Raw genomic sequence first — 24,365 nt, forward strand, 5'->3', positions numbered from 1 at the left:
TTTTGAGAAAAGGTATCACACTGTTTGCCCAGGCTAGAGTACAGTGGCTCAATCATAACTTACTGCAATCTCAAATTCCTGGGCTCAAGCACTCCTCCCACCTCAGGCTCCCAAGTAACTCCCAGCTAATTTTTTCTTTTTTTAGTGGAGAGGAAGTCGCACTATGTTGCCCAGCCTCGTCGTGAACTCCTGGGCTCAAGTGATCTTCTTGTGACTGGGTAATGTATTTATTTTTATTTATAAATGTTTTATATTTATATAATTGGGTCTCACTACGTTGCCCAGGCTGGTCTCCAACTCCTGAGCTCAAGCAACCCTCTTGTCTTGACCTCCCAAAGTGTTAGCATTACAGGTGTGAGCCACTGTACCTGGCACTTAAAATCTTTTTAAACATTTTTATTTACTTATTAGTTATTTAAGGCTGGATAATTCATAAAGTGAAGAGGTTTATGTGGCTCACAGTTCTGCAGACTGTACAAGAAGCATGACAGTATCTGTTTGGCTTCTGGTCAGGGCCTTTTGCTGCTTTCATTCATGGCCTAAGTCCAAGGGGAGCCACCATGCAGAGATCACATGGGAAGAGCCATGCAAAAGAGAGGGGAAGTGCCAGGCTCTTTCTTTCCTTCTTTCCTTCCTTCTTTCTTTCATTCCTTCTTTCCTTCTCCTTCCTTCCCTCCTTCCTTCCTTCCTTCCTTCCTTCCTTCCTTCCTTCCTTCCTGTCTCTTTGTTTCTTTTTTAGATGGAGTCTCACTCTGTTGTCAGGCTGGAGTGCAGTGGCGCGAACTCATCTCACTGCAACCTCCGCCTCCCGAGTTCAAGCGATTCTCTTGCCTCAGCTTCCTGAATAGCTGGGACTACAGGCACGGGCCACCACGCCCAGCTAATTTTTTGTATTTTTAGTAGAGACGGGGTTTCACCGTGTTAGCCAGAATGGTCTCGATCTCTTGACCTCGTGATCCACCCACCTTGGCCTCCCAAAGTGCTGGGATTACAGGCGTGAGCCACCGTGCCCAGCCTTTGCCAGGCTCTTTTCAACAACCAGTTCCCCAGGGAACTAAGAGTGAGAACTCACTCACTCCCTTCCTGAGAGATCCACTCACAAGATCCAAACACCTCTAATCAGGCCCCTCCTCCAACACTGGGGATCAAATTTTAACACGAGGATTGGTGGAGCCAAACCATGTCTAAACCATAGGAGTAAGCTTTTATGTGTTATTTGTGACAATTCATCAATCTGTATGCTTATAAATCAGTGTATGCCATACCGTGATTAAACAGGTTTAAAAATTCTTCTAGAGTGATAGGGAACAATAGCTAGAATATTTTGTTAAGTGGAAAAAGCAATTTCAGAAGTGTGCAGGTGATTTCTGGGGAATTGGTCAGTCTCTTTTTTAACCTGGCAGGGGTTACACATATATTAATTTTACAATTCATTAAACTGTTTATGTACATTGTATGCATGTTCTTCTCTATTAGCTATATATTACCATTTTAAAAACTAGAGAGAGAAGGACTTTCAGACGGGTGGGATGAGGAGCTTGGTGGACATTCTCCCCAACAAAGCAAGCATAACTGGTGGAAATTATTAAAAAATAAAACAGGCCAGGCACGGTGGCTCACGCCTGTAATCCCAGCACTTTGGGAGGCCGAGGCGGGCGGATCACGAGGTCAGGAGATCGAGACCATCCTGGCTAACACAGTGAAACCCCGTCTCTACTAAAATTACAAAAAATTAGCTGGGCGAGGTGGTGGGCGCCTGTAGTCCCAGCTACGCGGGAGGCTGAGGCAGGAGAATGGCGTGAACCCCGGGAGGCGGAGCCTGCAGTGAGCCGAGATCGCGCCAATGCACTCCAGCCTGGGTGAAAGAGCGAGACTCCTTCTCAAAAAAAAAAAAATAATAATAATAATAAATAAATAAAACAACAACCCCCTGAGAGTTGTCAAAGGTCATACAGCAAATGGAGACACATTTATTCAAGAAAATAGGCCGGGTGTGGTGGCTCACGCCTGTAATCCTAGCACTTTGGGAGGCCGAGGTGGGTGGATCATTTGAGGTCAGGACTTTGAGACCAGCCTGGCCAACATGGTGAAACCCCATCTCTACTAAAAATTAAAAAAAATTAGCCAAGTGTGGTGGCACATGCTTGTAATCCCAGCTACTGGGGAGGCCGAGGCAGGAGAATTGCTTGAACCCAGGAGGCAGAGGTTGCAGTGAGCAAAGTTCGCAGCACTGCACTCGAGCAAGGGCAACAAGAGTGAAACTGTCTCAAAAATAAAAATAAAAATAAAAAATAAAATAAAATAGGCCAGGTGTGGTGGCTCACACCTGTAATTCTAGCACTTTGGGAGGCCGAGGTGGGTGGATCACCTGAGGTCGGGAGTTCGAAACTAGACTGGCCAACATGGTGAAACCCCATTTCTACTAAAAATACAAAAATTAGCCAGGTGTGGTGGTGCATGCCTGTAATTCCAGCTACTCAGGAGGCTGAGGCAGGAGTATTGCTTGAACCTGGGAGGCAGAGGCTACAGTGAGCCAAGATGGTTCCACTGCACTCCAGCCTGGGCAACAGAGCTAGACTCCATCTCAAAAAAACAAAACAAAACAAAACAAAACAAAAACCCAAAAAACAATAACAACAACAAAAAAAAAACCTTAAGGGAAGGGGAAGGTATGATGACACTATTTCATCAAATAGAGAAGATTAATGAAGTAAAAATTACAAAAAACCCACAAATCGCCAGGCGCGGTGGCTCACGCCTGTAATCCCAGCACTTTGGGAGGCCAAGGTGGGCAGATCACGAGGTCAGGAGATCAAGATCATCCTGACTAACACGGTGAAACCCCATCTCTAATAAAAATACAAAAAAATTAGTCTGGCGTAGTGGTGGGCGCCTGTAGTCCCAGCTACTTGGAAGGCTGAGGCAGGAGAATGGTGTGAACCTGGGAGGCGAAGCTTGCAGTGAGCCGAGATCGTGCCACTGCACTCCAGGCTGGGTGACAGAGTGAGACTCTGTCTCAAAACAAAACAAAACAAAACCCCACAAATCTTGAAGTTGAATAGTACTGTATAATAACCGAAATGAGAAGAGAGAAAAGAAAAAAAATTCACTAGAGGGGATAACAGTAAATTAGAGCTGGCAGGCAAAAGCACCAGTGAACTAGTAGAGAGAACAATATGGATTATGCAAACTGAAGACCAGACAGTAGAAAGAATCAAGAAAAATGAACACAGCATCAGAGAAATATGGGACACCATTAGGTGCACCAACACACAAGTAACAGCAACACCAGCAGAAGTGGAGACACGCAAGATGAAAGGGGAACATTAAACATACATACATACATACATACATACATACATACATACATACATAAAAGAAGTGGAGACAGGAAGTATCATGGCTGCGAGTAGCTGGGGCCTGAGTCGCAAGCAGTAAAGGAATTTACCAAGACAGCTGTAGGTAAAGAAAAGCAGATTTGGCTCGGCATGGTGGCTCACGCCTGTAATCCCAGCGCTTTGGGAGGCCGAGGCAGGAGGATCATGAGGTCAGGAGATTGAGACCGTCCTGGCTAACACGGTGAAACCTCATCTCTACTAAAAATACAAAAAAAAAAAAAATTAGCTGGGTGTGGTGGTGGGCGCCTGTAGTCCCAGCTACTGGGGAGGCTGAGGCAGGGGAATGACGTGAACCCAGGAGGCAGAGCTTGCAGTGAGCCAAGATCGTGCCACTGCACTCCAGCCAGGGCGACAGAGTGAGACTCTGTCTCAAAAAAAAGTAAAGAAAAGAAAAGCAAATTTAGTCCAGGCACAGTGGCTCACATCTGTAATCCCAGCACACTGGGAGGCCTAGGTGGGTGGATCATTTGAGGTAAGGAGTTTGAGACCAGCCTGGCCACCATGGTGAAACCCCATCTCTACTAAAAATACAAAAATTAACTGGGCATGGTGCATGCCTGAAATACCAGCTACTTGGGAGGCTGAGACAGGTGAATCGCCTGAACCCAGGAGGTGGAGGTTGCAGTGAGCCAAGATTGTGCCACTGTACTCCAGCCTTGGCAACAGAGGGAGACTCCATCCCCCCCAAAAAAATAAAAAAATAAAAATAAAAAAGTCTGGGCACAGTGGCTCACGCCTGTAGTCCCAGCACTTTGGGAGGCTGAGGTGGGAGGATCACCATTAGGTCAGGAGTTTGAGACCAGCCTGACCAACATGGAGAAACCCTGTCTCTACTAAAAAAAATGCAAAATTAATCCCAGCTACTTGGGAGGCTGAGGCAGGAGAATTGCTTGAACCTGGGAAGTGGAATTTGCGGTGAGCCAACATCATGCCATTGCACTACAGCCTGGGCAACAACAGCTAAACTCTGTCTCAAAAAAAAAAAAAAAAGATAAAAAGAAAAGCAGATTTGTTAGAGAAAGTATGAAGATACATTGCAGGGTACAACAGGCAGCAGAGAAGGGGCTGTCTGCCAAGAGGCGGGGGCTGGAGGTTCATGCTGGAGGGGCCTACCTGGTGGAATGAGGTCATTGTGCCAGCAGGTTGTTTGTGATTAGCCATCCCTCGGAACAATTGTTCATTGTTCTCCCCATCCTGGGGCCCTTCCTGAACTAGGGCCCCTTCCTGGTTGCTTAGTTATCAGGACTCCACAGGAAGGAACAGAAAAAAATATCCAAAGAAATAACAGCTAAAAACTTCTCACATTTGGTGGAGAAACTTGTTTTTTTTTTTTTGAGATGGGGTCTCACTCTGTCACCCAGGCTGAGCTGCAGTGGCTCAACACAGCTCACTGCAGCCTCGACTTCCCAGACTCAAGTGATCCTCCCACCTCAGCCTCCGAAGTAAATGAGACTACAGGCACACACCACCATGCCCTGGTTTTGTTTTTTTTTTGTTTTTTTTTTTTTTGAGATGGAGTCTCACTCTGTCGCCCAGGCTGGAGTGCAGTGGCACAATCTCGGCTCACTGCAAGCTCCGCCTCCTGGGTTCACGCCATTCACCTGCCTCAGCCTCTCCGAGTAGCTGGGACTACAGGCGCCCGCCACCATGCCCGGCTAATTTTTTTTTTGTATTTTTAGTAGAGACGGGGGTTCACTGTGGTCTTGATCTCCTGACCTCGTGATCCCCCCGCCTCGGCCTCCCAAAGTGCTGGGATTACAAGCGTGAGCCACCGCGCCCGGCCCATGCCCCGGTTTTTAAAAAAATTATTATTTGTAGAGATGAGGTCTTGCTATGTTGCCCAGGATGGTCTCAAATGCCTGGGCTCAAGGGATCTTCCATCTTAGGCCTCCCAAAATGCTGGGATTACAGGTGTGAGCCACTGTGCCTGGCCTTTTTTTTTTTTTTTTTGAGACGGAGTTTCACTCTTGTTGCCCGGGCAGGAGTGTGATGGTGCAATCTCAGCTCACTGTAACCTCTGCCTCCTGGGTTCAAGTGATTCTCCTGCCTCAGCCTCCTGAGTAGCTGGGATTACAGGCATGCACCACCACGCCTGGCTAATTTTGTATTTTAGTAGAGACAGGGTTTCACCATGTTGGTCAGGCTGGTCTTGAACTCCTGACCTGAAGTGATCTGCCCACCTAAGCCTCCCAAAGTACTAGGACTATAGGCGTGAGCCACCACGTGGGTCCCTGATGGAGAAACTTTAATCTACACATCCAAGAAGTTCAATGAACAAGTAAGATAAATGCAAAGAGGTCCAAACCTAGTGTAGGATCCCTGAGCTCCTCCTCCTTTCTTTTTGTGTTCTGATCTAAAATCAGAGTGCTTTGGCCATTCTTCCACCCAGCGAGCTGCAGGTTTTTCTCAGCAGGCTTGAACCCAACCCAAGGCCTTGAACATTCCCAGGCACTGATAAAGGTATCTGGGTTGTTGCCCAAGCACTGAAAGAAACTGACCCTAGCCCTGAACAAATTCCTTAAAGCCTCATATAAACTCCATACCATGACCCTTTGGCTGTGGACATACCTAGGTAGAACATCCCTTTTCTCTCACTGTCCCTCATAAGGACAGAGTGCTGTCTCTGCAGCACTCTGTATGTAAATTCCCCCAATATACATTTTGGGCTTATCACCCTGGCATTTAGTGCTTCTTTTTTTGGAATCCCAACTCATCCCATCTCAGGATCATTTTGTAACAGGATGAGCTGCAGACAAAACCCCTCAGACACTGGGTTAAAGAAGGAAGAGGCTTTATTCTGCCAGGAGTATTGGCAGACTTGCGTCTCAAGAACCGAGTCCCTGGCTGGGCGCGGTGGCTCAATACTGTAATCCCAGCACTTTAGGAGGCCGAGGCGGGCAGATCACAAGGTCAGGAGATCGAGACCATCTTGGCTAACACAGTGAAACCCCGTCTCTACTAAAAATACAAAAAATTAGCCGGGCGTGTTGGCGGGCGCCTGTAGTCCCAGCTACTCGGGAGGCTGAGGCAGGAGAATGGCGTGAACCCGGGAGGCGGAGCTTGCAGTGAGCCGAGAGTGCGCCACTGCACTCCAGCCAGGGCGACAGAGCGAGACTCTGTCTCAAAAAAAAAAAAAAAAAAGAACCGAGTCCCCAAAGAAAGAGTTCTTGGCCCTTTTAAGGGCTTACAGATCTAAGGGGTCCACATGAAAGGGTCGTGATAGATTGAACAAGCATGGGGTACATGGCTAGGTGGGGGTGGTGAGCAAGGTGAGTGTTTCTCCATACCATTGTCTGTGATCTATAGATAGCACAAGTGGTTAGGGTGTGGGTTAATCTTTAACCTACAGGCCTGGCCAGTGGTGCCGATCAGTCTGTTATTTTTTCAGTTTTTACTTCCTCCTTTTCTTTGGAGATAGGGGACAGTAGGAGAAATGGCCTCTTTCCTCATTCCCCCCTTTGAGAACCTCACTCACTAGTGGGAGTTCTCATTATCATCCTCGCTATCTAGATCTTCCTGTGAGACAGATCAATAGTGATTCATGTAGTATACTTGTGCTGAGGTCTTTTGATGAACTAAGGTGATAACGAAGCTTCTTAGTAACTGGAGAAATATGGGTAACATACAGGGGAGTAACATGCAGGTTCCTAACACTATTATCATTCCTATTATAAGAGTTTTAGGCCAGGCGTGGTGGCTCATGCCTGTAATCCCAGCACTTTGGGAGGCCGAGACGGGCGGATCATGAGGTCAGGAGATCGAGACCATCCCGGCTAACATGGAGAAACCCCGTCTCTACTGAAAATACAAAAAAGAAATTAGCCGGGCGTGCTGGCAGGCACCTGTAGTCCCAGCTACTCAGGAGGCTGAGGTAGGAGAATGGCGTGAACCTGGGAGGCAGAGCTTGCAGTGAGCCGAGATCGCGTCACTGCACTCCAGCCTGGGCAACAGAGCGAGACTCCGTCTCAAAAAAAAAAAAAAAAGAGTTTTAAATCCTCCTAGAGCTGGAAACCATTTTCCAAATAGGGATCCAGGATCAAACCTATGCCAAACCTGAATGGGTACATGTGCCAGCTTTTTCATGTCTCTAACTATATTTTTGACTACTTGTCCTTGATCATTTCTTTGCAGACAGCAATTGGTCAAGTTGAATTTTTCACAGACTCCTCCTTCAGCTGCCAGCAAATAGTCTAAGGCCAATCTATTCTGATAGGTGGCATTTCTCATTTGGGTTTCCTGCTGGGCTAAAAGAGTTAAAGCTCTGCCAGTTTCATTAGTGATTATTTCTAAGATGGCCTGTAACCGTATGATCCAGTTGAGCATGTAGATGATGGTATGATATCCCTGTGAATCATCTTGTGCCCATGTGGCAGGCCTATAATACTGTATGATCCTTTTGGGGCACCACTCATCATCTTTCCAATTTCCTATAGCTATTCTCCTCTTTTCTTGGGAGGCATAGAAAGGGAAACCTAGGAGCTCACCTGTTTTTATGGGCAGTAGGAAAAAGGATGGCTTAATGGTGCCAGTGACACAACTACCTGCCCATTGATCAGGTAACTGAGTGTAGGCTCTGTGCCTACATATCCAGTATAGTCCAGCAGGAGCCATCCAGTCTTGATGAGATTGTGGATGAGCCTAAGCAGTCTGTAATTTAGGAAATTTACTGAAGGGATTATTTTCAGTATGGTTTAGACCCCACCAGGTGACTGTCCCTGTGTCCCTGTTATGTGTTTATACAGCTTCTGTCCTAGACAATTGAGCCTTCCTACAGGGATGCTGAAGTCTTTTCCTTTTCTAGCTATGCAGTATTGTCCAATAATAGAGGTTTTCAAGACCCAGAAGTTGCTAGTTTGGGCCTTCTGGACTGGAATTATGTCAGGAACTGGATCAGTAGGCACTAATTCTCGGGTTTCCCAAGGCCATCAGTCTCCCATAGTGGTTCCCCCACATACATAACAGGAAGTAACACTGAGGGAATGAGCTACATTTTCTGCTAACTGGAGAAACAAGTTCTTTGTCCTTTTTTGTGGAAGCTCTGGTGCTGGCAGATTCAGCTCATCGTAAAAGGTCTGAAACACTGGTTTGGAAGATCACTTGTGGACCTCCCCTTGGACTAAAATATTTACTCGGGGATCCAGCCCAGTTCCATCGATTCCTAGAGTTACATACTCTCCTGTTTTCCAGCAGGGATCAAGGGGATTGGTAATTAGTAGTTCTAATGGGTTATAGTGACCACTAGTGCAGGAAGAGTTACTCTTTCCTTTTTGAAGGCAGACAGGGTCCTTCTCATCTTTTTTTCCAGGTGGCCTAAATGACACAGGACCAGTAACTACATTTGTCACTACACAGTCCTAATTCATGACAAACATACTTCTTTTCTACTATGTAGCCCCTTTCCCAGTCTAGAGAGCCACATCTTATTCTATTTCCATACGGGTCACTGTTGATTGCCGCACAGGTGTCAAATTTTAAGATAATTTGTTTGGGGACTTCTTTCTCTTCTGTTCTAGTTATTACTTTACTAGTATCAGCTTTTCCCCAGCTGCCAGTCCTCAATCTTATTTCAAAAACAGTAGTCATAGGGGGCTCAGATGGTTTATAGTACATATCAGACTGGTCGCTTCCTGGGCTACATACCTTGTATAGAGTAGCATTATACAAACAAGTTCCTTTTAGAGTCCCAGTACACTCATACTAACTATAAAATAATAGGACTGCAGCAACCTTTTGTCCTACCTTAGTGACTTGATTTTGTCCTACCTTAGTGACTGGGAACAGTCCTCAGTCTGAGGAAGGTCAGTTGAAGTCCTTACTGTACAAGTCCAAAATTTAAGGAAAATGAGTCCCATGATGAGTTTTCTCATGCTTTGGCCATGCGTGGACCAGTCAGCTTCTGAATGTGACTGGAGCAGGGCTTGTCATCTTCTTCAGAGTCACTTTGCAGGGTTTATCTGGGCTTGGTCTCACCTCCCAGGTCTCAGGTGCTGCAGGTTTTACCTGGCTGTGTTGGATCCAGGCTGGGATTCCCTCTACCTTTACGGCTGTGGCAGTGGTCAAGATGACGGTCTGGGGTCCTTTCCACTGTGGCCGCAAGGGGCCTACGTTGTAATCCTTGATCCACACCTGATCATCCGGGGACAAAGGGTGAACTGGGGAGAATAAGCTGCTGGGGCACCTCTAATTTACTCAGGCTGAAATTGTTTGTGTAAGTTTCCCTAAAGCCTGTAGCTGTTGCTGTAACGCAATTTCACCTAGCTCTCGAGGAGTGCCTGGGAGTCCCTGTAGTATGGGAGGGGGCCTATGATATAATATTTCATAAGGGGAATATCCTGTTCTTCTAGAAGGGGTACATATAATCTTAAACAATACTATAGGGAGAGCTTGTACCCACTTTAATCCTGTTTCTTGACACACTTTCCCTAAACTATTTTCGATACTGCAATTCATCCGCTCCACCTTTCCGGAACTCTGTGGTCGGTAGGCGGTATGTAGTTTCCATGTGATCCCCAATACCTTTGCCGCCTTCTGTAACAAGTCAGCCACAAATGCCGGCCCGTTGTCTGAGCTGATTTGTAAGGGCAGTCCAAACCTAGGGATGAGATCTCGGAGAAGCACACGGGTTACTTCACGAGCTTTCTCGGTCCGTGTTGGATAGGCCTCCACCCACCCAGAGTATGTACACACTAGAACTAGCAAATACTTGTTACCTCCACATTTGGGCATCTCAGTGAAGTCTACTTGGAGATCTTCAAAGGGGGCTGCTCCATAAGCTTGTATGCTGGCGGGGATGGTTGGACCTTGCCTAGCATTGTGCTGCCGGAAGGTAACACACTGCTGCGCCACTGTTTTGGCAAGGGCTGAAAGATGCGAGATGTAGAAGTACTGGCCTAATAACTTTTCAAGTGACTCTTGGCCTAGGTGGGTGGTCTCATGCACAGCCAGTATGACTGCGGCTCCTAGCAGTTGTGGCACAGCTATTCTTCCGTCCAATAACTGGATCCATCCCTCTTCTATCACCTGCCCTCCCTCTGCCTGGAGAAAGTCCTTCTCTTCTTTAGAATAAGTAGGTACAAGGTCAGGTGCGTGAGGGAGCACGGGGGCTGTGACTGATGCCCGGTAGGGGGTGGATGCTGCTTTTCGAGCCTCTGAGTCAGCTCGGGAGTTCCCCAAGGCAATCGAGGTGGAAGCTCGCTGGTGTCCTCTGCAGTGCATGAGCCACCTTTTGGGGGCTTCCACACTGCCTCTAATAATTGCAGGATCTCTTGCTGATACTTTATGTCTTTTCCCCTAGAGTTCAACAGGCCTTTTTCCCTGTAGAATGCCCCATGCACTTGGAGAGTTAAAAAGGCATACCAAGAGTCAGTGTAAATGTTTACAGTCTTAAAGGCCGGAATTAAAGTAGAGTTTGGCTTTGTGGACTGAAGTGCCCTGGGGCAACGATTTGGCTTCAGTGACAGCATCCAGGGTTACCATATCCCACACACCTCTCATGGGTTGACGAAGCTGCTCCCGTCCATGTACAGCTCCCAGTCTACTTTTGTCCAAGGATGGTCTCGGAGGTCGGGCCTGCTAGAATAAACTGACTCCAACACCTCTACACAGTTATGTTCAACTGGGCTCTCTGATACCAGAAGCAAGGTGGCGGGGTTCAGGGTGTTGCAAACTTCAATGGTTATGCGGGGATTCTCATAGAGCAAGCTTTGGTACTAGTTAGTCTAGCATTCATTAGCCAATTATGTCCTTTGGTGTTCATTAATGTTACCACAGCATGGGGGGGTCTTTATTTTTTTTTTTTTTTGAGACGGAGTCTCACACTGGTTACGCTGCAAGCGTGGATGGCCAGACTGGGTATTTTTCCTGGGGCCCCCCTTTCTCACCCCTTCGGGGGGGACCCCTCTATTGCTGCGGCTAGCAGGTCGGCATTTCGCTGGGCTTGGTGTCCGCTCTCTCTGCAGTTCTCTCTGCGGCTTACCGCATCTCTATTCACAAACACCTGGTTGGCTATCTCCAACAACTGTGAAATATTTATGCCTGCAAACCCAGCCTGTTTATGTAGTTTTCTTCTAATGTCTTCTGCACTTTGACTAACTAAAGCCATGTTAATCATGTGCTTGTTTTCAGGGCTGTTGGGATCAAAGGGAGTATACATACGATAGGCCTCATATGGTCTCTCGTAAAATTGTGCTGGACTCTCTTCCTTTCCTTGAATAACCTCAGATATTTTATTTATATTGGTGGCCTTCTGAGCTCCTTTCTTTAACCCTTCCAGGAGGGCTTCCCTCTACCAGTTTAGCCTTTGCATACTGTTTTTCATTTGGGTCCCACTGCGGGTCTGTCCCTGGTAACTGGGCCATCACATACTCTTGGGGGTTTTGGTAATCAGCCGGAACATGTTCCTCTAGCCACTTAGTTGCTGCTTGGAGCACCCTTTGCCGTTCATCTGTGTTAAAGAGGCACATGAGCAACTGGTGGCAATCAGCCCAAGTAGGGTTGTGGGTCTGGATAATAGTTTGGAGCAAATCAATTATAGCTTGAGGCTTTTCAGTATAGGATGGGGTATTGTTTTTCCAATTGAGGAGATTGGCAGAGGTGAAGGGTTGGTACACAAAGGCATGCCTTTCCACCATATGCCCATCCTCGTTTACCCCAGTATACCGTTGCTCTCTCAGGGGCATTTGTATCCCAGTTTTAGGCCTCAAATGGGCTACCAAGGGAGGAGTTTCTCCTGAGGTCTCGCATCCTTTCTTTTCTACTCTAGGTGGCCTAGGGGTATGTAGGCCTTGTGGAAGCTTGGGCACAGTGGGCTCAGGAGTGGGAGCCCTTCTTTCTTGGTGAAAGGAGGGGCCACTGGTGCTCTTTCTTACCATGAATCCTTTGATGTTGGGTCGGACAGGACTTTAGGAGCCAACTTCCCTCGGTGGGTGAAGCGGGATTCTTCCTTGGCTGTCTGTCCCTTTGCCACTAGTACTGCTGCTGCCTGTCCTCTTAACCACTGTGGGGGGTCTAAAACCAGCTGTAACCAACTGTCTACGTATGGAAACTGGTCTGGGTTTTCTGGCTTACCAGTTACCTTGTGCCATACCTTTGAAACAAAGGACTGTCTAGGCTTCCTTCTGATGGCCAACTCACTTCTAATGCTGGCCAATCTATCTCACACGAGGTCCTAAGTTTTCCTAGGGTCATAGTAACCCCATAATCTCCATTAAAACCTTTTTTGAAATTATTTAACATGGTTCCTAATGGAGTGGGCTTACTTTGCGTCTCACCCATCTCCACCCCAACCCAAGACAAAAACGACACTCACGACACAAGAAGGGAAAGGGTAAAGGGGTCACCCACTTGCCTCGGCAGTCACTGGCCGCTTCCTTTGCAGGAATCTCGGATCCTCTTAGCTTAGGCAGGCTGGTACCAGGCGCCAGCACGAACTGCCACTTAGCCATGTGAGGTATCCTACGGAACTGCAGCTTGGGGCTTAACACTCACTTTGGATGGCGACCACTGTCCATCCAGTGCCCGTCTAAAACAAGCATTCACTCACTTTCACTTTCCTTTTTTTCAAACAAGCCAAGCCAAATCATAATCAAAACTGAGACCAAAGTGCCGATAAGGGCATACCACGGGTGATCAGGCCCCGCTTCCACTCAAATGGAGTGGGTAAGTTCCCAGGACTGGTCCTACCATATTCCAGATGTCCAGACTCCAAGCGCCAGTTCCTTCCTGGTGTTCAGCCCCTGCATTGATCCTCTGCAGGGGCCTGCCGAGCACTGCTCTGATGAGGTGTTCCACAAGGGCAAATGCCTACTCGGGAGCTCTCTCAGGATCCGCGTTGCTCAAACTGGCCGGAGTCCCCTGCAGGGATGCTCCACAGGGCAGGCCTAAGCCGCCTAAGGGGCTGCCTCGACCATCGTTAATCACCTCGCTTCCTGGTCAGGGAACCAAGAAATGTAAGGAAGAGGCTTTATTCGGTCAGGAGCGTTGGCAGACTTGCGTCTCAAGAACGAAGCCCCCCTAAGAAAGAGTTCCTGGCCCTTTTAAGGGCTTACAACTCTAAGGGGTCCACGTGAAAGGGTCGTGATAGATTGAACAAGCATGGGGTACATGACTAGGTGGGGGTGGTGGGCAAGGCAAGTGTTTCTCCATACCATTGTCTGTGATCTATAGATATCACAAGCGGTTAGGGTGTGGGTTAATCTTTAACCTACAGGCCTGGCCAGTGGTGCCAATCAGTCTGTTATTTTTCAGTTTTTACTTCCTCCTTTTCTTTGGAGACAGGGGACAGTAGGAGAAATGGCCTCTCTCCTCAGTTTCAGCCACTCCCTTGTGGGAACTCCCTTACTGCTGATTTTTGAGAGATTCCAGCCATGGTTAGACAGGACAAAACACTCAGGCATATCATAGTCAAAAATCTTGAAATCCAAAGAGAATATCTTGCAAGCACAAATAGAAAAATGACTCGTCACATATAAGGGAACTCCAATAAGATTAAGAGTTGACTTCTCATCAGAAACAAGAGAGCCCAGAAGACAGCTAAAATCATATTTAATGGTGAAAGACTGAATACCTTTCACCTAAGATCAGGAACAAAACAAGAGCATCTGCTCTTGCTAATTCTATTCAATATCATATTAGAAGTTCTAGCCATGGCAATTAGGCAAGAAAAAATAGGCATTCAGGGCCAGGTGCAGTATCTCACACCTGTAATCCCAGCACTTTGGGAGGCTGAGGCAGGTGGATCACGAGGTCAGGAGTTTGAGGCCAGCCTGACCAACAAGGTGAAACCCTGTCTCTACTAAAAATACAAAAATTAGCCGGGCATGGTGGCACACGCCTGTAATCCCAGCTACTCAGGAGGCTGACACAGGAGAATTGCTTGAACCTAGGAGGCAGAGGTTGCAATGAACTGAGATCATGCCATTGCACTCCAGCCTGGGCAACAGAGCAAGACTCCACCTCCAAAAAAAAAAAAAAAAAAAAAGCTGGGCGCAGTGGCTCACGCCTGTAATCCCAGCACTTTGGGAGGCTGAGGTAGGTGGATCACAAGGTCAGGAGATTGAGACTATCCTGGCTAACATGGTGAAACCCCATCTCTACTAAAAATACAAAAAATTAGCCAGGCGTGGTGGCAGGTGCCTGTAGACCCAGCTACTCGGGAGGCTGAGACAGGAGAATGGCATGAACCCGGGAGGCGGAGCTTGCAGTGAGCCGAGATCGCGCCACTGCACTCCAGCCTAGGTGACACAGCGAGACTCTGTCTCAAAAAAAAAAAGAAGAAAGAATTTTTTTAAAGTTAGCTCAAAATTGGCTGGGTGCGGTGGCTCATGCCTGTAATCCCAGCACTTTGGGAGGCTGAAGTGGGCAGATCATCTGAGGTCAGGAGTTCAAGACCAGCCTGGCCAACATGGTGAAGCCCCATCTGTGCCAGAAATACAAAAATTAGCCGGTGTGGTGGCGCATGCCTGTGATCCCAGCTACTCAGGAGGCTGACGCAGGGACAATTGCTTGAACTCGGGGAGGGGAGGTTGCAGTGAGCTGAGATCATGCTACTGCACTCCAGCCTGGGTGACAGAGCAAGACTCTGAAAAAAAAAAAAAATATATATATATATATATAAAATTACATATACATATATACACACACAATGTATTTATATATATATGTATATACACATGCATAAATGGCCAATAAGCACAATGAAAAGATGCTTAAAATCTGTATTAATTTCTGATTGCTGCTGTAACAAATTACCATACATTTACTGGCTTGAAACAACACCACAAAATGTCTTACAGTTCTGTAGGGCAGAATTCTCATCAGGCTAATATCAAGGTGTCAGCAGGGCTGCTTTCCTTGTGGAGAATCTGTTTTCCTTGCCTTTTTTTTTTTTTTTTTTGAGATGGAGTCTCGCTCTGTCGCCCAGGCTGGAGTGCAATGGCGTGATCTCGGCTCATTGCAAGCTCCGCCTCTGGGATTCATGCCATTCTCCTGCCTCAGCCTCCCAAGTAGCTGGGACTACAGGCGCTCGCCACCAGGCCCAGCTAATTTTTTGTATTTTTAATAGAGACGGAGTTTCACTGTGGTCTCGATCTCCTGACCTCGTGATCTGCCCGCCTCAGCCTCCCAAAGTGCTGTGATTACAGGCGTGAGCCACCACGCCTGGCCACTTTTTCTTCTTCTTCTTTTTTTTTCTCTTGAGATGGAGTTTCGCTCTTGTAGCCCATGCTGGAGTGCAATGGTGAGATATCTGCTCACTGCAACTTCTGCCTCCTGGGTTCAAGCAATTCTCCTGCCTCAGCCTCCCAAGTAGTTGGGATTACAGGCGTGTGCCACCACGCCCGGCTAATTTTTGTATTTTTAGGAGAGACGGGGTTTCACCATGTTGGCCAGGCTGGTCTCAAACTCTTGACCTCAGGTGGTCCGCCCGCCTAGGTCTCCCAAAGTGCTGGGATTACAGGCATGAGCCACTGTGCCCGGCCAGCACTTCCTCCATCTTCAAAGCCAGCACTGCATCATCTTCAAATCTTTCTCTATCACCCCTGTTTCACATTTCCTTTTCATCCCTTGTCATATTTTCTTCACTGATTCTCCTGCATCCTCTTTTATTTTTCAGAACTCCTTTGACTATATTGCCCTCCTCAATAATCCAGGATAATCTCCCCATTTCAAGATCCTTAATCACATCTGCAATGTATCTTTTGCCATATAAGGTAACATATTCACAGGTTCTAGGGATTAGGAGGTGAACATCTTTGGGAGCTTATTGTTCTGCCTATCAAAACATATTTATCTAAAGCATATAAAAACATAATTATTTATTAGGAAAATGCAAATCAACCACAATGAGATCCAACCTCACATCCACTAGGATGTTATATTAAAAAATACAGACAAGGGGCCAGGCACGGTGGCTCACACTTGTAATCCTAGCACTTTGGGAGGCTGAGGTGGGTGATCCCTTGAGGTCAGGAGTTTGAGACCAGCCTGGCCAAAATGGTGAAACCCCATCTCTACTAAAAATACAAAAATTAGCTGGGTGTGGTGGCACACACCTGTAGTCCCAGGTACTTGGGAGGCTGAGGTGGGAGAATCGCTTGGACCTGTGAGGCAGAGGTTGCACTGAGGTGAGATCGCACCACTGCACTCCAGTCTGGGCCGGAGTAAGACTCCATGTCAAAAAAATAAATACATAAAATACAGATAAGGCAGAGAGTGGTGGCTCATGCCTGTAATTCCAGCACTTTGGGAGGCTGAGGTGGGTGGATAATTTGAGGCCAGGAGATTTAGACCAGCCTGGCCAACATGGCAAAATCCTGTCTCTACTAAAAATACAATTAAAAAAATAGCCAGGTGTGGTGGTGCACACCTGTAATCCCAGCTACTGAGGAGACTGAGGCGCAAGAATCACTTGAACCCGGGAGGTGGAGGTTTTTTTTGCAGTGAGCCGAGATGGTGCCACTTCACTCCAGCCTGAGCAGCAGATCGAGACCCTCTCTCAAAAAATATATATAGACAATAACAAGTGTTAGAGATGACTTGGAGAAATTGGGAACCTCATACATTGCTGGTGGGATTGTAGAATGTTGCAGTGACTTTGGAATATAGTTTAATAGCTCTTCAGAATGTTAAACTTAGAGTTACCATATGACCCAACAATTCTACCCCTAGGTATATATATACTCAAGATAAATGAAAACATATGTCCACTCAAAAATTCATACATAAATGTTTGGAGCAGCATTATTTATAATAGCCAAAAAGTGGAAACAATCCAAATGTTCATTTACCAATGAATGTATAAATAAAATATGGTATGTCCATACAAGAAATATTAATTGGCAATATAAAGGACTGAGGTACTGGCACAGGCTACAACATAGAACCTCAAAAACATTGTGCCTTGTGAAGGAAGTCACAAAAGACCACATATTGTATGATTCAATATTTAGGAAATGAGAATAAGCATATCCATAGAGATAGTATGTTAATGGTTGCCAAGGGCTGGAGGAGTAGAGCTAAAGGTTGTAGGGCAGACGCTGTGACTATGCCTGCAGTCCCAGCTACTCGGGAGTCTGAGGCAGGAGGCTCACTTGAGTCCAAGAGTTTGGGCTGTAGTGTGCTATGCTGATTGGGTGTTCACATTAACTTTGTGATCAATATGGTGACCTCTCAGAACCGGGTACCACCAGATTGCCTAAGGAGGGGTGAATCTACCCACGCTGGAAACACAGCAGGTCAAAACTCCTGTGCTGCTCAGTAGTGGTATCGCGACTGTGAATAGCCACTGCACTCCAGCCTGGGCAACATAGCAAGATCCCATCTCTCTAAAAAAAGGCTATAGGGCTTATGTATTCATTCATTCATTCATTCATTCATTGAGACAGTGTCTTGCTCTGTTGCCTAGCCTGGAGTGCAGTGGTGTGATCAGGACTCACTGTAACATCCACCTCTCCCGCTCAAGTGATTCTTCTGCCTTAACCCCTGAAGTAGCTAGACTACAGGCGTTTACCATCATGTCAGGCTACATTTTAATTTTTTATTTTTATTTCTTTATTTTTTGAGATAGAGTCTCGCTCTGTCACCAGGCTGGAGTGCAGTGGCACGAGCACGGCTGACTGCAACTTCTGCCTCTTGGGTTCAAGCGATTCTTGTGGCTCAACCTCCCAAGTAGCTGAGATTACAGGCATGTGCCACTGCACCCAACTAATTTTTGTATTTTTAGTAGAGATGGGGTTTCACCATGTTGGCCAGGATGGTCTCGATCTCCTGACCTTGTGATCCGCCCACCTCGGCCTCCCAAAGTGCTGGGATTAAAGGCGTGAGCCACCGTGCCCGACCTTTATTTTTTACTTTTAGGAGAGACAGGGTCTCACTATGTTGCCCAGGCTGGTCTGGAACTCCTGGGCTCAAGTGATCCTCCTGCTTCAGCCTCCCAGAGTGTTGGGATTACAGATGTGAGCCACTGTGACTGGCATGGGGTTTCTTTTAGGGAGACAAAAATGTTCTAAATTTACAATGGGATGATGATTGCACAATCTTGTGAATATACTAAAACCAAGTGTATACTTTAAATGGATGAATTGTATGGTATGTAAATTATATATATAATATCTCAATATGTCTATTAAAAAGTTATTAAAAGATTGCAATACATTATCTACCCATGATCTCCTGTATTTCAAACAAAAAGTCTGAAAGTTGTTTCAGAAAAATACAGGTTACATGGTTTTGGTTTTTTGTTGTTGTTCTGATTCTTAACATGAATATATGTATTTTGTTTACATTCGAGTAGCTAAGTTTTTCTTTCTTTCTCTTTTCTTTTAGTTTTTTTGTTTGTTTGTTTGTTTTTGAGAAAGTGTCTGGCTCTGTTGCCCAGGCTGGAGTGCAGTGGCGCAATCTCGGCTCCCTGCAAGCTCCGCCTCCCGGGTTCACGCCATTCTCCTGCCTCAGCCTCCCAAGTAGCTGGGACTACAGGTGCCCGCCACCATGTCCGGCTAATTTTTTTTGTATTTTTAGTAGAGACGGGGTTTCACCATGTTAGCCAGGATGGTCTCGATCTCCTGACCTCGTGATCCACCCGCCTCGGCCTCCCAAAATGCTGGGATTACAGGCGTGAGCCACTGTGCATGGTCTAGTATTTTGTTTTAATTTTTAGTTTCAGGGGTGGCCCAGCGCAGTGGCTCATGCCTGTAATCCCAGCACTTTGGGAGGCCAAGGTGGGTGGATCACTTGGGCCCAGGAGTTCAAGACCAGACTGGACAAAATGGTGAAACCCCATCTCCACTAAAAACACAAACATTAGCTGGGCGTGGTGGCGGGCGCCTGTAATCCCAGCTACTCCGGAGGCTGAGGCAGGAGACAGAGGTTGCGATGAGCTGAGATGGCGCCATTGCACTTCAGCCTGGGCAACAGAGCGAGACTCCGTCTCAAAAAAAAAAAAGTTCAGGGGTACATGTGCAGGTTTGTTACATAGATAAACGTGTGTGATGGGGGCTTGTTGTACAGATTATTTCATCCCCCAGGTATTTTTTTTTTTTTTTTTTTTTTTTTTTGAGACGGAGTCTTGCTCTGTCTCCCAGGCGGGAGTGCAATGGCGCGATCTCGGCTCACTGCAAGCTCCGCCTCCCGGGTTCATGCCATTCTCCTGCCTCAGCCTCCCGAGTAGCTGGGACTACAGGCGCCCGCCAACACGTCCGGCTAATTTTTTGTATTTTTAGTAGAGATGGGGTTTCACTGTGTTAGCCAGGATGGTCTCGATCTCCTGACCTCGTGATCCGCCCGCCTCGGCCTCCCAAAGTGCTGGGATTACAGGCTTGAGCCACCACGCCCGGCCCATCCCCCAGGTATTAAGTCTGGTAACCATTAGTTATTTTTCCTGATCCTCTCCCTCCTCCCATCCTCCAATCTCCAATAGGCCCCAGTGTGTATTGTTCCCCTCTCTGTGTTCATGTGTTCTCATCATTTAGCTCCCACTTATACTGAGAACATGCAGTACTTGGTTTTCTGTTCCTGCATTAGTTTGTAAAGGATAATGGTCTCCAACTCCATCCATGTCCCTGCAAAGGACGTGATCTCATTCTTTCGTATGGCTGCAGCTAAGCTTTTCACAAAGAGCTTAAATAACATACTGAAGGTGAGGAAGCAGGTAGTAGCAGTCAGACTTGAACCCAGGCTGCCTAGCACCAGAGTTTGGAGTCTTACCCAATTCTCCATATTGGCTCAGGGCTTGTGCTATGTTTTCAGCCTAGCTTTGTCCACTGCCCTTCTTCACCTTCCATCCTTCCCCATACCCTTGCAAGCCTCCCGCCCCCAAGGTTCATTAAGGCAGACTCCAGAGCCACGTACTGTTCACAGCTCCCGAAAAGTACCCAAGGTTTTTCACGCCTGGCTGTATTTGTCATGATAGAACCTCTGCATGAAAGGCGAGGGGGTCTGTGGGTAAGGCGGCTATCCATGATATTATTGTCCTTACAGCCCAGAACGATAAAGACTAGGGGATTGAAGAGGCGGAGAAAGCGGTTAGGGACTCTCCATAGAAATTGTCTCAGCCCCGCCCCTTAAATTCACTTTCTAGCCGCAGCTCCTTGAATTTACGTCCGAGCCACGCCTCCAATTAAACTGTCTCCGCACCCTCATCTCAAGTAATCCCCAAAGCTCCACCTCCTTAAATAATCTTGGGCCTGGCCATTTGAACACCTCCAGACCTTACCTTCCTATCTCCCTTTAATAAAGCGCAGAAAACATTTCTCAAATAACACCTTTAGGATTATCTCCAAATATGGTCACACACACAGGCAAACTCCATTCGGCCCACCCTGGAGAATGCTACTTCAAAATTTGGCTCCTGTGGGGAACATCGCACACCGGGGCCTGTCGTGGGGTGGAGGGAGTGGGGAGGGATAGCATTAGGAGATATACCTAATGTAAATGACGAATTAATGGGTGCAACACACCAACACGGCACATGTATACATATGTAACAAACCTGCACGTTGTGCACATGTACCCTGGAACTTAAAGTATAATAATAATAAAAAAAAAACATTTGGCTCCCGAACCTTCCAGAGCACACCCTTTAATTAGCCTCTAACCCTCATCCCATTCCTGACATCGCAAGCCCCGCCCCCATGGGCCTATAGGCTCCATCCCCGTGACTCACATTTCAGGCCTGCCCCTTCGCTGCGCGCTCGCCCCCAGCACTCTCCAGGCCTCGCCCCCTCGGAAAAGACCCTCAAGGCCCCGCCGGCCAGAACGGGGATCCAGCTCCGCACTCTCAACTAATCTGGCCCTCGCCTACTGCGATAACCCCAAGGCTCCTCCCACTCGAAGCATCCTCTGATCTCCGCCCTCCTAAATCGCGCCCCTTGGCCCCACCCAAGGCAGGGCAGTAGCTGCTGACCCCGCAGGCCTGCTCCTCTGAACCCCTCTCCTCTCTGAACCAGTCCCCTGGGAGGCCCCACCCCAGTCACACGTCCTCCTTCCGGCGCAGGCGCAATGTGGCGCCCGCCATGTGTACCGGCGCCGCCACGTCTACCGCAGCTCCCGCAGCCAAGGGGCGCGCGTCCAGCCGCGCCAGGAGCTGCCGGGTGCTGGGGCAAGCGGGCGGGAGGGGCCCAGGCCTGCGCGCGAGAGGGGACAGGTCAACGCCGACCCTCGGCCTCGGCCAACCCCCATGCTTCCGGACGGTCAAAGACTAGAAATGCCTCTCAGGATACCCGGCGACCCCTGGCCACTCCCTTGATAGTTTCGGAGGTCACTTCTGTCCCTCCCCTCTCACGCGATCCCCGACCATCGCGGGTAGACGGTGCACCCCCAGCCTGCTCCCACGGTGTCCCTGGAGATCGCTGTTTGACTGCAATAGTCCTAGACACCTCCGAACACCCCGTGAGGTCCTCGACTGCCCCCCAATCACCCTGGATGCCCAACTCTTCGCTCGCGATATCTCAGGGGACCCCGTTTCCCCCAGATATCCTGGGAGAACACGGCCTGACCCCGTAGCCCTGGGACCCCCAATTCCCCCTCTAGGTATCCTAGGCAACCGCTGCTACCCCCATGAATTCCCTCAGAGGGCCCGTTCCCCCCATGGCCCACATACCTCCAGAGTCCCCCTCCACAGGTCCCCAGGGGCCCCCAGCTCTCCTCCCCCCAGTTCACTACAGACCCTGAGTGCCCAGGTGTCCCCAGTGACCACGGGCAGACCCCTCCCCGCACATCTGCACGTCTCCCTGGAGACTTCTGAGAGCCCCTCCCCTGCTCTGGTGCGCGGCCCTTTCGCTCGTGTGTGGGTGTGGGTAGGGGACCTCCAGCCCAGCCTCCATCGCTGGGCCCCTGCCCCCTGCCACCGCCATTTGGGCGCCAGAGCCACTCTGTTTACCACCTGTCAGAAGGAAAAGATGTGGAGCAGACAGGCGGGACGGGGGGGTGGCGGCGACTCGCTCTGTCCTTCCCCAACATCCCCAATCCCTGTACTTCCTCTGCTCCCCTTAGAGTTCGCGGCGCCACCTGTGCGCGGCTCCATGGCCAGTAGTCGGCTGGGTGGACGCAGGGCAGCCAGCGACGAGTTTTGAGCTCTGGGACGTGCTCACCTGGTGACCTGCTCAGACCCTGGAAAGAGGCTGGCGGGTCCCGTGCCTGGTTCCTGGATCTGCGGGGTGGCCTATCTGGCGGCCAGCAAGGAGGCCTAGCTCCCTTAGCTGAGGATGCTGGGCTGGCTCCTTTTTCTACTCCGGGATGTTGTTATTCCAGCATAGGAAGGGGCAGTCGAAGCCCAGAGACATTAGGGTACTGTCTGACCTCTGACAACTAAAAGCAGGGACTCAGAACTGGAGCCTGAGTTTACTAAGGAACTCTGCAATCTCCATCCACCAGAGCTTTGCACAAGTAGGCACTCAGTATATTTGCAGGGAAAGTTTATCCCCCACTGTCCCTGTTGGGAAACTGGAAATGTGTGGTGGGACTGAGTACCGTTGGAGCTTTTAGAGCCAAAGAATGGTTTGGTGCTCTGAGCATTATGTGGTTGCGGAACTCAAAAATTGGAGAGGGTGGGCTGGGTGCGGTGGCTCATGCCTGTAATTCCAACACTTTGGAAGGCCAAGGCAGATGGATCACTTGAGGCCAGGAGTTTGAGACCAGCCTGGCCAACATGGCAAAACTCCATCTCTACTAAGATTATAAAAATTAGCCGGGCATGGTAGCGGGCGTCTGTAATCCTAGCTACTTGGGGGGCTGAGGCAAGAGAATCGCTTGAACCTGGGAGGCGAAGGTTGCAGTGAGCTGAGATCGCTCCACTGCACTCCAACTTGGGTGACAGAGCAAGACTCCCTCTCAAAAAAAAAAAAAAAAAAGAAAGAAAAAGAAAAAGGAAAAGAAAAAAGAAAAGAAAAAAAATTGCAGAGGGCAGGTCCCTTGGAGAGTGGATGAGAGGTGGGGCCCAAAATTGAGGAGGCTCTGAATGAATGCATTGGAGTTGGATGGGACACTAGCTGATGTCAGTGGAGGAATGAGGCCTCTTCTATGTTTGAAAAGGGAAGTGTCTGGGGACATAAGCCCCAAGCAGGGAGCATTCGGACACAGTGTGACTGTAGTGGAAGGAGGAATGGGATTGCAGTGAGAGAGGGCCTTTCACCACTACTTTGCCAAATAAGAAACTTAGGGTCTGAGAGGTTCAGGGACCTGCCTAGGTCCCTGCAGCAAGCCAGCAACACCAGTTTCAGGCAGCTTACCTACGACACTCACTTGGTCAGTGACTGTTTCACTATGGGCTGTGGACACACTGTGTCCTAATGTCCATTCTGGCTGGTTGTGCAAGCCTCTCTGGTTCACCTTTCAGAGGCCCAGTATCCTCATAGGTGAAAGGGTCTGAACAGTTCCTGCTTTCATTCCACCTGCAGTCCCCTGCCTCTTTCACCTCTGACCTGACCTTGTCTAAGGGGGGACACCCTGGACCTCCTTCACTGCTCCTCCCAATTCTTATTGAGACTTCCACATCTGAATCTGGAGAAGGCAGCCTCCAATCTGGGGCTCCAGGTTTTAAGAACCTGTGGATGTGAGAGTGAGGTGCTTACACACTGTGAAGGAGAGCTTGAGGCTCTGTAGCTCCATGGATGGGAGGGTCTTGCAGACTGGGGCATTGTCCAAGGTCTGAGGACAGATGGACGGTGAGGGGAGGCATCCAAGCACCAGGTAGAATCTCTAACATCGATCAGGGAGCTTGCCAACTGGATGGGAAACTGCTTCCAGGCTGGGAGGTATTCAGGCTTGGGGAATCATGAACGAATGAAGGGGTCCAAGGATGTCCTCAGGGGACATGAATTACAGGGGCGGGGGCCCAGGATGCTGGATAGGTGTTCACTGAGACAGCTGACACCAGCAGGGCCGAAGTTCCAGGGCCAGAGAGTAAGTAGTGCATGTGTCACTGAGGCTGCTGGCAGGGTTAGGGGTGTAGAGAGGATGCAGACATGAGGGAGGAAC

General features: G+C 48.5%; 2 protein-coding genes across 2 annotated transcripts in view; both read right to left on the bottom strand.

The window, feature by feature from the left end:
* GPKOW (G-patch domain and KOW motifs) overlaps nt 1-21,293 on the bottom strand; it is a 47,922-nt gene extending 26,629 nt beyond the window's left edge. Inside the window, exon 1 of the mRNA XM_055268103.2 lies at nt 21,055-21,293. The gene's annotated coding sequence lies outside the window, so the exon portion shown is untranslated. The remainder of the gene's footprint in view (nt 1-21,054) is intronic.
* LOC134735961 (uncharacterized) lies at nt 9,448-12,655 on the bottom strand. Its single transcript, XM_063634476.1, has 2 exons — nt 10,109-12,655; nt 9,448-9,990 (listed from the first exon to the last, which is right to left on the bottom strand). Exons 1-2 carry the CDS (start codon nt 10,611-10,613, stop codon nt 9,845-9,847), a joined length of 651 nt encoding a protein of 216 aa, XP_063490546.1. The 5' UTR covers nt 10,614-12,655; the 3' UTR covers nt 9,448-9,844.
* Nucleotides 21,294-24,365: the final 3,072 nt, after the last annotated feature.

This window comes from Symphalangus syndactylus, chromosome X (assembly GCF_028878055.3).
Source record: "Symphalangus syndactylus isolate Jambi chromosome X, NHGRI_mSymSyn1-v2.1_pri, whole genome shotgun sequence".
NCBI classification, from domain to species: domain Eukaryota; kingdom Metazoa; phylum Chordata; class Mammalia; order Primates; family Hylobatidae; genus Symphalangus; species Symphalangus syndactylus.

What these genes read in the sequence shown, in the direction of transcription:
- LOC134735961 (XM_063634476.1), bottom strand. Translation starts at nt 10,613, where the DNA reads ATGCACTGCAGAGGACACCAGCGAGCTTCCACCTCGATTGCCTTGGGG. An exon ending in TGAGATGCCCAAATGTGGAG is followed by an intron (nt 9,991 to 10,108) that starts GTAACAAGTATT and finishes TCTCATCCCTAG; the next exon opens with GTTTGGACTGCCCTTACAAA.